This window comes from Balaenoptera physalus, assembly GCF_965194825.1.
Source record: "Balaenoptera physalus genome assembly, chromosome: 3".
Taxonomy (NCBI): Eukaryota; Metazoa; Chordata; class Mammalia; order Artiodactyla; family Balaenopteridae; genus Balaenoptera; species Balaenoptera physalus.
In genome coordinates, this window is record NC_138890.1 from 34,679,207 (window position 1) to 34,692,781 (window position 13,575).

Below are 13,575 nucleotides of genomic sequence, written 5' to 3' on the forward strand. Positions count from 1 at the left end.
CTTTTTTAAAAGAATTAAACCTTTATTTTATTTATTTATTTTTTAAATTTTATTTATTTATTTATTTATTTATGGCTGTGTTGGGTCTTCGTTTCTGTGCGAGGGCTTTCTCTAGTTGCGGCAAGCGGGGGCCACTCTTCATCGCGGTGCGCGGGCCTCTCACTATCGTGGCCTCTCTTGTTGCGGCAAACGGGCTCCAGACGCGCAGGCTCAGTAATTGTGGCTCACGGGCCCAGTTGCTCCGCGGCATGTGGGATCTTCCCAGACCAGGGCTCGAACCCGTGTCCCCTGCATTAGCAGGCATATTCTCAACCACTACGCCACCAGGGAAGCCCTATTTTTTTTTTTAAGAGCAGTTTTAGGTTCATAGTAAAACTGAGGGGAAGTTACAGAGGTTTCCCAAATACCCACTGCCCTCACACATGCACAGCATCCCCATTATCAACATCCCCCATCGGAGTGGCACATTTGTCACAGCCGATGAATCTACGCTGACAAATCATAATCACCCAAAGCCCATAGTTACATTTTGGATCACTTGTGCTGTTGTACAGTCTATGGGTTTAGACAAATGTATAACGACATGTATCTATCACTGTGGTATCATACAGAGTATTTTCACTGCCCTAAAAATCCTGTGTTCTGCCTATTTATTCCACCCCACCCTTCACCCCCTGGCAACCACTGATCTTTTTACTGCCTCCATAGTTTTGCCCTTTCCAGAATGTTATATATTTGGAATCATACAGTGCATAGTCTTTGCAGATTGGCTTCTTTCACTTAGAAATATGCATCTAAGATTCCTCCTCTAGGACTTCTCTGGTGGCGCAGTGGTTAAGAATCCGCCTGCCAATGCAGGGGACACGGGTTTGAGCCCTGGTCTGGGAAGATCCCACATGCTGCGGAGCAACTAAGCCCGTGCGCCACAACTACTGAGCCCGCATGCCACAACTACTGAAGCCCACGCACCTAGAGCCTGTGCTCCGCAACAAAGAGAAGCCACTGCAATGAGAAGCCCATGCATCGCAACCAAGAGTAGCCCCCGCTCGCTGCAACTCGAGAAAGCCTGTGTGCAGCAACAAAGACCCAAGTCAGCCAAAAATAAATAAATCAATAAATTAAAAAAAAAAAGGTTCCTGCTCTATGTCTCCTCATGGTTTGACAGCTAGTAATTTTTAGTGCTGAATGAGCTTCCATTGTCTGGAGGTCTGGATGTACCACAGTTTATTTATCCATTCACCTACAGAAGGATATCTTGGTTGCTTCCATGTTTGGACAGTTATGAATAAAGCTGCTATAAACACATGTGTGCAGGTTTTTGTGCAGACATTCCTACTTTTTTTTCCGTCGCTTTGGCTTTTTGAAGATACCAATGATGATACCAATTATCTGATTATTTTCTTCAGGGAGTCATTTAATATTCCCCTAAGCTTTGTGTTTTCTGTAAAGTGAATTTTTTTTGAGACTTGATTAGATTGACGATGCTGTGTATTCCATGTTGTATCACATTAGATGACAAAAGGTCATCTCAATATTAGTGATTATATGTTTTCCCATTTGTTAGAGTGGTACTTTTTTTTACCCTTTGTAATAGTACGTAATCTTTGGGGTCCTACTTTGGAATCTGTAAATATCCTGAAACCTAACAACTTTCACCTAATTGCCTCCATTGATGTTCCTCATCTAAATCAATTATTACATCGGATGCGGCAAAGTGGTAAAGATGGTGTTTGAATTCATGAAATTCAGTGAGCTCATGTAGGAAGAGAGTGTGGATAAAGAAGAAAAGGTTAATCCCTTACTCACCCCAACAGTTACAAGTCTAGTGCAGGATGGTCCAGCAAAGGAGTGAGGAAACAAACAGGTGAAAGGAAAACCAAGGAAATGGCCTCAGCGGTCTAGAAATGAGAGCTTTCAAGAAAGAGGAAGTTGTGAATTAGAGTAAGAGGAACTAGAGAAGTGTCCATTGGATTTGGCAAGATAGAACTGGAGAAATTAGCAGGAGACTTCACAGAGGACTGGGGACAGAAACCAAACTACAGTGGGTTAGAGTAAATGAGAACTAACAAAGGAGAAAGAGCCATACGATGTACCTTTTTCAGAGGTGGCTTCAATTATCTCTAGCTTAGGCATGTCAATAAACATTTATTGGCTTTCACAAATTTTACATTTATTTCTCTTCCTTTGGTCATTTCTCTCAACGTGAACTTTGAAGTGTAGCATGGTGGGATTAGATCTTGAAATACTAACCTTCATGGTTTTTACATTTCTTACTGCACTTCCTTAATTTTTCCTACCCAGATGGCAAGCATCCGTAGAGTCAGGAGGAGAATTAGGATGATTCAAGTGAAAGTACACACAGAAAGAGCAAATATTTTTTCTGCTGTTGTTATTCTCTTGAATCTAGAGCTAACAGAGATTGTGAAGTGAATGGGGGAGGGAGAGGATCAATCAATTCCGGCTCAGGGAGAATGGATAAACGTTACTCTGACTGAGATGGAGATAGAAGGTATTGAAGCCACCCTCTCTGTTGTAACAGTCTCCAGAAAATCTAGTCGACAAAATTTGATTTGTGATTGAGGTTCAGATGACTTCTATGTTAAAGGACTATTGAATGAGCTAGACTTGGGGTCCTAACTAAAACCTCTGTAATGAGAGTAGATGTCTCAATGTCTTCAGACTCTGGGTCCTTATCTTTCACACTGCCTCCACCCTCCTGGGCCCCACCCTGTATAATGTGGTGTTCATGTAGAAGTCATGAATAGCAGCAAGAAGAGAGGATGTGGTAGAAGGGTTCCAGGGATAGTGGGGAAGGTGGCAGAGCAGCCCAAACTGCAGACAATCCCCTCTTGTCAGTAGTGTGGAGCATGGATGGGTATTCACGGTTAAGGGCTATTATGGAGACATAGGGCCTGAGTGGAACTAGACATGTCCCAACCTTCTCATCACTTGGATTTTTAACTGTCAGCCCAACACACACAGGCCAGGTCCTGCATGTTCCTTGGCAGGCAGCATGGCAAAAACCTTGAGGCAAAAGCTTGGAGGCTTAATAAACAGACTGCAGTTTAGCTCCTTCCTCCCAAAAAGACCTCACCCACACCTTCAATACACTCTAGCCTGGCACTCCCTCAGGAATGCAGTCCACTTATACCAGAGCTGAATTCTGAAAGATTTAAAATCTCCCCCTAGATATCCTCTTCTTTTGCAGAAAGCCAGGACTATTACTACTACTACTACTACTACTACTACTACTACTGCTGCTGCTGCTACTACTACTACTACTACTAACTACTACTACTACTACTACTACTACTACTACTACTATTATTATTAGCAACTTTATGGAAAGCTAACCTCATTGGCCACTCACTCATGTAGTTGGTGTAAACCCTTGTTGGTCATTTATTATCATCTGTACCTTCATCCCCATAACACTATTAAAGCTGCGCTCCTTTTTCTTCAGAGTAGTTAAATGAGTTTGTAATGTTACATTTATAAGGATGACTGATTGTCTTTCTCGCTATACTGTAAACTCTGAAGACAGGAATTGTCTTGGTTCTTTTATAGCCTCTAGCACAGTGGTTATTTAAAAAATCTTGATAGCTGCTAAATGACTCTAACATTCTGGCAGATCTCACTGATCCTAAAAATCAATTACCATCTGCACACTCATCATTTCTAGATGTGTGTCTCTAGCTCAGAGCCTTCTCCTGAGGACATATGTATGCAAGATTCTACCTGACATCTCCACTTCCTCAAATTCAGTATGTATCAAACCGAAAGTGTCAACTTGTCTCTGCAAATGTGCTTTTTTTCACCCAAGTTCTTTATCTCAAGGAATAGTATGGTCTTTCCTCCAACTGCCCAAGCCAGAAAGCCTTGAATTCTTCCTCAGGCCAGGGGCCATATTTTACCCTTACGTGGAGTATTGTTTTTTTTTTGTAAAGCAACTAGACAGTGTCTAACTATATACGAGGTATTCATAAATAGTATTGGATGAATAGTCTGACTTCAGGTTTATTCCCATTCAATTAATTTCCTACTCAGCAGTCAGAGTGATGTTCTGAAACACGTACCTGTTGCTGCTCTAATACCCTTTAATGGCTCACCATTGTCCACAGGTTAAAGATCAAACTCTTATTGCATGTTTTGCTCTTTATGATTCACACAATCAGATCTACTTACCCTTGCAGTTTAACTCCTCACCACTTTTCTGCTGGTGATACTGAATGTTCAGTTTCTCAAATATGCCGAACTCTCCTACCTTCCCATTTCATGTTATTTACATTTGCACTGAGTCCTCATACCCCCACGCCCCTTCATCTGACTCACTCCTACTAATTCTTGAGGTTCTACCTTAGCACTCACCTCCTGACCTGACCTGGACGAGGTTAGAGACTCCTGGCTAGATCACTAAGTACTTAGCTAATCAAGCACGTACTTAAGCAGGCACTTAGTTAATCAAGGACTACATTGTCTTTTGCTACCAAACAGTTTTGCAGAGAATATTCTTATACTGAATTCTATCCATATTTGTATGGATATCTGAAAGACTAAGTCCTAGAAGAGGAATTTCTGGATCAAAGAGCACATGATTTTTGACTTTAACAGATACTGTCAAGATGATTTTTATGGGGACTTCCTCGGTGGTGCAGTGGTTAAGAATCCACCTGCCAATGCAGGGGACATGGGTTCGAGCCCTGGTCTGCAAAGATCCCACATGCCATGAAGCAACTAAGCCTGTGCACCACAACTACTGAGCCTGCGCTCTAGAGCCTGTGAGCCACAACTACTGAGCCCGTGTGCCACAACTACTGAAGCCCTTGAGCCTAGAGCCCATGCTCCACAACAAGAGAAGCCACTGCAATGAGAAGCTCACACACTGCAACGAAGAGTAGCCCCCACTCACAACTAGAGAAAGCCCACGTGAAGCAACAAAGACCCAATGCAGCCAAAAATAAATGAATAAATTAATTAATTTTTTAAAAAGATGATTTTTATGATTAAGTTGTATGATATGCCATTTCCTCCTACCTTCACCTTAGTGTATCATCAAAGTTTTGATCATTGTTAATCTGATATGGAAAGATTAACATTTCATCTTACTTTGCATAACTTGGATGATGAGTAAGATTATCTTCTCAAAAATAAAGAACATTTGCATTTCTTCTTTTAAGTTATATCTGTATGGATCTGGTTTACTTATTGATTTAAAAAAGCCTCTAATCAGAGGAAATTTGCGTTGCATGACTTTGTGTTTGTCATTTTGTTATGGAATTTTTCTACATCCAGATTCTTTTACTTTTTAAGAAATCACAGCTCTCTTTTCTGGCTTCATAATCTTCTTTAGAAAGCCTCTCCATTTTGAAATTATAAAGACATTCTCCCACATTATCTTGTAATATTTTTCTAGTTTTTTTAATTAAAAAAAATTTTTATTAGAGTATAGTTGACTTACAATGTTTTGTTTCTATGTGGGTCCAGTGTAATCAAGAGTCCCTATAAGAAGGAAGCAGGAGGGTCAGAATCAGAAAAGATGTGACAGTGGAAGCAGAGATTTGAGTGATATGCTTTGAAGACGGAGGAAGGGGCTATGGACCAAGGAATGGAGGTGACCACCAGAATCTGGGAAAGACAAGGAAACTGATTTGTCCCGGGAGCCTCCAGAAAGAATGCAGCCCTGCCAACACCTTGATTTCAGCCCCGCAAGATGCATTTTAGACTTCTCACCTCCAGAATTTTTAGATAATAAATTTGTGATGTTTTAAGCCACTAATTTTGGGGTCAATTTGTTACATCAGCAATATGAAACTAATATAGATGACTTAGCTACTGAAGTTACATAGTGCCACTTCCACTATAGTTAATGGGCCTTCCCAATTCATGGGGTGGGGAGGAAACAGACCACTGTCTCCCAATGGAAGAGAATGTCACTTCAAAGAAGAGCATGTTGGTTAGGAAATATTATTGTGGCCATCTCCGGAAAATTTTATCTGCAGTAGAAGGAAAATTGGAATCAACTTGATTAGTTAAGACCTATATGTTCAGAAGCCCAGTCTTCAGGAGCCGAGTACTCGTAAATCTTTATTAGGGCTTAACCATGAACACTTTCCAATATGTGGCTTTTCAAGATTGGGTGCTTCTTACAAATTGTAGGCACTCTGGAGTGGTGTTAGCAAAAATATGGGAATATATTTTGAAGCTGTTCCAAATATCTATTAAAACTGCTAATAAATGGAATTTAGTACTTTATACAATGAGATAAAGGGGTTGTTTACCATTTCATACTTGAAGGATTGTATAATGCTGGGGATGAGAGGGGTTAGGTGGGGACAAGAAAATAAAGTTTGGGACTTGACATTCTCAATCTGAAACCATCATACATGTGGTACCAAAGATTCCTCCTAACAACTGTCACATTTTCCTCATAATCTCAAAAGGGATGAAATCATTAGCATCTACAAAAAAGGGCATATTTTTTTTCCCTTAAGGGATTTTCTTCTGTTAATAATTAAAAAACAAACACATTCTGAAGCCCTCCCCCCAAAACAAAGCTCAAAATTTTCTAAGAATGAAAACTAATTTCCTTTGAACAAATCTTAACTAAAAATAATGCATGTAAAAATGAACAGGTCTTACTAGATAGAGTCTGTCATACAGAGTGAAGTAAGTCAGAAAGAGAAAAACAAATACCTTATGCTAACACATATATATGGAATCTAAAAAAAAAAGGTTCTGATGAACCTAGGGGCAGGACAGGAATAAAGATGCAGACGTATAGAATGGACTTGAGGGCTGGGACAAAGTGAGAGAGTAGCACTGACATACATACACTACCAAATGTAAATAGATAGCTAGTGGGAAGCAGCTGCATAGCAGAGGGAGATCAGCTCAGTGCTTTGTGACCACCTAGAGAGGTGGGATAGGGAGGGTGGGAAGGAGACGCAAGAGGAAGGGGATATGGAGATATATGTATACACTGTGCTGATTCACTTTGTTATACAGCAGAAACTAACACAACATTGTAAAGCAATTATACTCCAATAAAGATGTTAAAAAAAAAAAAGAATTAAACACACACACACACACACACACACACACAAATGAACGGGTCTTAGGTCAATAAAAAATAAATCTAAAAAAAAAAAATCCCCAAAGACCCCAAAAAGTTCTTCAGAAATAAAGCCATTTAAAACCAGTAGCCCAGGGCTTCCCTGGTGGCGCAGTGGTTGAGAATCTGCCTGCTAATGCAGGGGACACGGGTTCGAGCTCTGGTCTGGGAAGATCCCACATGCCACGGAGCAACTAGGCCCGTGAGCCACAACTACTGAGCCTGCGCGTCTGGAGCCTGTGCTCCGCAACAAGAGAGGCCACGATAGCGAGAGGCCCGCGCACCGCGATAAAGAGTGGCCCCCGCTTGCCGCAACTAGAGAAAGCCCTCGCACAGAAACGAAGACCCAACACAGCCAAAAATAAATAAATTGATTAATTAAAACAAACAAACAAACAAAAAAAACCCAGTAGCCCAAGAAACAAGAATAATCGCAATATTAAAACTTTAGTTGCAGAATGAACTACTTTTTAAGAGCTTTACTGAAGTATAACTGACATAATAAACTGTATTTAAAGTGTCCAATTTGAACAATTTGGTATGTTTGATATACATAATACATACCCATAAAGTTGTCACCATAATCAAGATAGTGAATATATCCAACACACACAAAAGTAATTATGTCACCTTTCTTATTCCTAATATTGCTAGTTTATGTATTTTTATATTCTCTACCAGTCTAGCTAGAGGTTTATCAGTTTTACTGGCTTTTCTCAATGAATTATTTTCACTGATTTTTCACTATTGTTTTTCCGTTTTCTGGTTTACTGATTTCTGCTCTGACCTTTATTATTCCTTTTCCTCTACCTACTTTGGATTTAAATTGCTCTTTTCTTTCTTATTTCTAAGGTAAAAGCTGAGGTCATTGATTTGAAACCTTTTGTTTTTGAAATATAAGCCATCAGTGAAGTAATTTTGTGCTAAATCTGCTTTAGCAGCATTCCACATGTTTTGATATGTTGTGTCTTCACTTTCATTCTGTTCAAAATACTTTCTAATTTATTTTGATTTATTCTTTGACCAGTGGCTCACTTAAAAGTGTGATAATTGATTTCCAACCATTTATGGGTTTTCCAGAGATTTTTGTTATTGATTTCTAATTCAATTCTATTGTGGACAGAGAACATACTTGGTTTGACTGGAATCTATTTAAATTTATTGAGACTGTTTTCATGGCCCAATGTATAACCAATCTTGGTAAATTTTGTGTGCTCACTTAAAAAGTATTCTGCTGGTGTTAGGTGATGTCTATAAATGTCAATTTGATCAAGTTGGTTCAGAGTATTTTTTAAATCTTCTATGTTCTGGGGCTTCCCTGGTGGCGCAGTGGTTGAGAGTCTGCCTGCCAATGCAGGGGACACGGGTTCGAGCCCTGGTCTGGGAGGATCCCACATGCCGTGGAGCGGCTGGGCCTGTGAGCCACAATTGCTGAGCCTGCGCGTCTGGAGCCTGTGCTCCGCAAGGAGGGAGGCCGCGATAGTGAGAGGCCTGTGCACCACGATGAAGAGTGGCCCCCGCTTGCCATAGCTGGAGAAAGCCCTCGCACAGAAATGAAGACCCAACACAGCCATAAATAAAAAAAATAAAAAAAATAAATCTTCTTTGTTCTTTCTCATTTTCTATTTATTTGTTCTACAATTTAATGAGGGAGGCTATTGATATCTCTGACTATAATTACAGATTTTTCTATTTCTCCTTGTAAATCTATCAATTTTTTAAAAAAATTTATTTATTTATTTTTGGCTGTGTTGGGTCTTTGTTGCTGCATGAGGGCTTTTTTTAGTTGTGGTGAGTGGGGGCTACTCTTCGCTGTGGCGTGCAGGCATCTCATTGCGGTGGCTTCTCTTGTTGCGGAGCACAGGCTCTAGGCGCATGGGCTTCAGTAGTTGTGGCTTGCAGGCTCTACAGCGCAGGCTCAGTAGTTGTGGCATACAGGCTTAGTTGCTCCACAGCATGTGGGATCTTCGTGGACCAGGGCTCAAACCCGGGTCCCCTGCATTGGCAGGTGGATTCTTAACCACTGTGCCACCAGGGAAGCCCAAATCTATCAATTTTTGATTCATGTATTTTGAGACTATCACTGGGTACATAAATGTTTAGATTTTGGCCTCCTGATGAACTGACTCATTTATCAATATGAAATGAACTTCTTTATATTCCCGGTAATATTCTTTGCTCTGAAATCTATTTTGTCTGATATTAATACAGCTACTCTAGTTTTCGTTTTCAATTGGTTAACATTATCATGGCACATCCTTTTGTTTTTTGTTTTTTTTGTGGTAAGAACATTTAACAGATCTACCCTCTAAGAAAATTTTAAGTGTAAAATACAGTATTTTAATTATAGGCATGGGGCTTCCCGGGTGGCGCAGTGGTTGAGAATCTGCCTGCCAATGCAGGGGACACGGGTTTGAGCCCTGGTCTGGGAAGATTCCACATGCCGCGGAGCAACTAGGCCCGTGAGCCACAACTACTGAGCCTGCGCGTCTGGAGCCTGTGCTCTGCAACAAGAGACGCCGCGATAGTGAAAGGCCCGCGCACCGTGATGAAGAGTGGCCCCCGCTTGCCACTAGAGAAAGCCCTCGCACAGAAACGAAGACCCAACACAGCCAAAAATAAATTAATTAATAATTATAGGCATGATGTTGTAGAGCAGATCTATAGAACTTACCTTGTATAACTGAGATTTTATGCCTCTTGATTAGCAACTCCCCATTTCCCCCGCCACCCAGGCCCTGGCAACCACCATTGTACTCTCTGCTTCTATGATTCTATTTTACATACCTCATATAAGTGGAATCATGCAGTTTTTTGTCCTTTGGTGATTAATTTAGCTTACTTGGCATAATGCCCTCAAGATTCATCCATTTCTTGCATATGGCAGGATTTCCTTCTCTTTAAAGGATGAATAATATTCCATTGCAGGTATGTATCACATTTTCCTCATCCATTCCCACATCTTGGCTATTGTGAATAACAATGCAATGAACGTGGAAGTGTAAATATCTCTTTGAGATCCCGATTTCAATTATTTAGGATAAATACCCATAAGTGGGACTGCTGGATCATATGGTAGTTCTATTTTTAATTTTTTGAGGTAGCTCCATCCTATTTTCCATAGCGTCACACCATGTTAAATTTCCACCAACAGTGTATAAGAGTTCTAATTTTTCTACATCCTTGCCAACACTTACTTTGCTTCTTCTGTTATGCAGAAAGTTTTTAGTTGCATCTAGTCCCACTTGCCCATTTTTGTTTGCTTGACTGACCTTTTGGTATCATAACCAAGAAACTGTTGCCAAGACCAATGTCATTAAGTTTTTTCCATGTTTCGTTACAGTAGTTTTAGTTTAAGGTCTTTAAGCCTTTAATCCTTTTTGAGTTGACTTTTGTGTAGTGTAAGATAAGGTTCCAATTTCCTTCTTTCGCATTTGGATATCCAATTTTCCCAACACTATTTGTTGGAGAGACTATTCTTTCCCCATCTCCAAAGGGAATTTGTCTCTGTATTGCTGTTGAATCAGTGTGTTTGTGGGAGGAAGGAGGGACCAGGTCTTCCTATCCCTTCAGCATGGTGTATCTTTTAACACCCTTGTACTTTTCACCTGTTTTTGTCATTATATTTGAAGTGTATTTTTGTTGGCAGCATATAGCCAAGTCTTGCTTTTTAATCTAATTTGATCATTTCTGCAGTTTAATTGAGGTATACAGACCATTTACATTTAACGTGACTATTGACATGGTTAAGTTTAAATTCATCATACTGCTATTTGATTTCGTTTTGACCCCTCTGTTTTCATCTTCCTCTTTTTCTGCCTTTTTTTGAATTAATTGAATATTTTTTTATGATTCCGTTTTATCTTCTTTGTTGGTTTATTGGCTACAAGTGTTTTATTTTAGTGATTGTGTTAGGGTTTACGGTACACATTGTTAACTTACCAGTCTGTCTTCAAGTAACCTTATACCACTTTACATATAGTATAAGGAACTTACAATCATATACTTGCATTTCTCCCCTCCTGGGCTTTGAGCTATTGCTGTCATACTCTAATTTTAAGTATGTATAAACTACAGACCACATTGCTATTCTTTTTGTTTAAACAGTCAATTATATTTTAAAGACACTAATAAGAAAAAAGTTTTTTATGTCTGAAAGTAAGTTTTCATCTTTGCTTCTGAGAACTATTTTTGTTGAGATAGTTTTAGGCTGACAGTTTTTCTTTATCATTACCTTTCAGCAATTTGTGATGTTTCATATTTACTGTTCCTAGAGTTCTAGTTTTCATCATATTTGGAAATGTTTCCACCAGTATTTCTTCAAATGATTTTTCTGTCCCCTCCTTCTATCTTCTGGGAACTCCGATTACATATATATTAGGCTGCTTGAAGCTGTCCCAGAGCACCTTGGTGTTCTGTTCATTTTTGGAATCTTGCTTTGATTGGATGTTACTTTAAAATTTACTTTTCTGAGTGCTTGATATTTTTATAAGCCTATACATTTTCTTGAGCTTTGTTCTGGGATGTAATAATTAAGTTTCTTAGAAAGAGTTTGATCCTTTTGGGTCTTCCTTTTAAGATTTGTTAGGTGGGACTAGAGCAGTGCTCATTTTAGTACTAATTATTCCCCAGTACTGAACACTTCTGTATCCCCTATTCAATGCCCTATTAATCATGAGGTTTTCCAGTTTGGCTTGTGGGAACAGGCAGTATTTTCTAGCCTGTGTGAACTTTGAGCACTGTTACTTTTAATTTTGGAGGGTGGTTCTTCCCTAGGCTTCAGGTAGTTTCCTTATATATACGACTAGTCAGTATTCAGGTGATTACTTGAGGGACCTTTTGTGTATCTCCAGAATTCTCTCTCCCTGCAATTTTCTCCTTTCTGGTACTCTGTCCTGCAGTCTCTAGCCTCTTTCATCTCCCCAGGTCTCAGTTCTGTATTTTCAACTCAGTTAGTTCGGTGGGCTCTGCCTGGGTTCCCCTTCCCTGCATCATAGTTTGGAAACTCTCTCAAGGCTGTAAACAGCGAGCAATTGTAGGGTTCACCTTGATTTTCCTAAACTCCAAGGGATTGTTGTGTTTTTTATCTCATGTCTAGCATTTGGAAAATCATTCTTTTGTATATTTTGTCATTTTGGATAGTTTTAGGGGTGTGCGTGTGTTTTTGTGTGTGTGGAGGGTAGGAGGAGGAGCAATAAATCTGATCGCTGTTACTCCATCTTGGCTAAAAGCAGAAGTCTTGAAATATTTCATTTTATTAGACAATTTTTCTAATTTCTATATTTCCTCTGAACTTAATTATGTATTAATATCTAATAAAATAATTTATTATGAAAAGTTATTCTTATTGTAATAGTCTCTGTTGGTCCATCAATGGGAAAATGTTACAAAAAAGATGACCTATAATATCATACCAACTGTGTTAATGAGATATTTTAGATGGAGAATGACCACTTTCTAAGTACTATATTACCATTAGTGATTCTGGAGACAAGTTGGGGAGGGGAGGGAAGAGACAATAAACACACCTGAAATAGAAGGATTAATGTAACTTCATATAATACAAGTTGTATAATTGGGTCAATGAGTTAGTGTGTGATTTTAGTTCATATTACATAAATATAAATCAAACACCCAGGAATCAGGCAGATGCCAAGCAGCATAAGACAAATTCTCTAAAGAGGTTATGAGCAGAGTTTCTAAGAAATAACTGCAGTTTGTTAAAAATGCAGATTTTTAGACCAAATCCCAGATTTTAATTTAGGAGGACTGGGATGGGGTCTAGGAATCCATAAATTATTAACCAACTCAGTGACTTTGGTAAGAGATAAAGAGGTTGCTACAGAATTAAGCATACCTTTATTTCTTACTTGAACTGGAAAAATGGATGATGGGTAGGACAGAATGAACATTATTAGGAGAATCAAAATAGAGGCAAGACCAAGCCAAGGTATTTTAGCCCTTAAGATTCAGATTAGAAAAGGCCTCCAATATCAAACTAAAAAACCTGGGGATTAGAGTCGTGAAACCACCTAATGTTTCAGAATACGGAAATAATAGTATGAGAGTCAACATTTTTAAAAGAATATTGACTTGATGGGATGAGCTGCAAAGCTGGAAAGCCTGTCAGGTTTATAACGAGGTAATAAGGGTGAGCATCAAGGAGGAAGTGCTGACAATAGAAACTAAAATGTCAGAGACATTTAGTAAATGTAAAAATTCTGAACTTCCTTTCACATATGTAAGGACAGGAAGTTAATATTAAATAAGAGATTTAAAAATATTCATTACAAACAATAACAACAACAAAAGTAGCAACAATAACAATAAAAATAATAAGAACGAAATAATCTTCAACAGGTTTTTCAGATGTTTACTTGCATGATTCTTGAAACTCCATTAAGCGCTCAGGAGCAGTTTGTATTGCCTGAAAGGAGTATTAAACAGCAGTGTTAGTTTTCTAA

General features: G+C 39.1%; 1 protein-coding gene across 4 annotated transcripts in view; it reads right to left on the minus strand.

Moving 5' to 3' along the window:
* The window catches only part of HMMR (hyaluronan mediated motility receptor), a 48,187-nt gene that overhangs the window by 5,758 nt on the left and 28,854 nt on the right, over positions 1-13,575 (minus strand). For 3 of the 4 annotated variants that reach the window (XM_082456426.1, XM_082456425.1, XM_082456424.1), the window contains exon 18: positions 9,373-13,538. The exons of the other annotated variant lie outside the window; for it this stretch is intronic. In XM_082456426.1, the coding sequence (XP_082312552.1) occupies positions 13,519-13,538 (20 nt within the window). In that variant the 3' untranslated portion in view covers positions 9,373-13,518. Of the gene's footprint in view, positions 1-9,372; positions 13,539-13,575 lie in introns of those variants that run through there. 4 annotated transcript variants of the gene reach the window in all.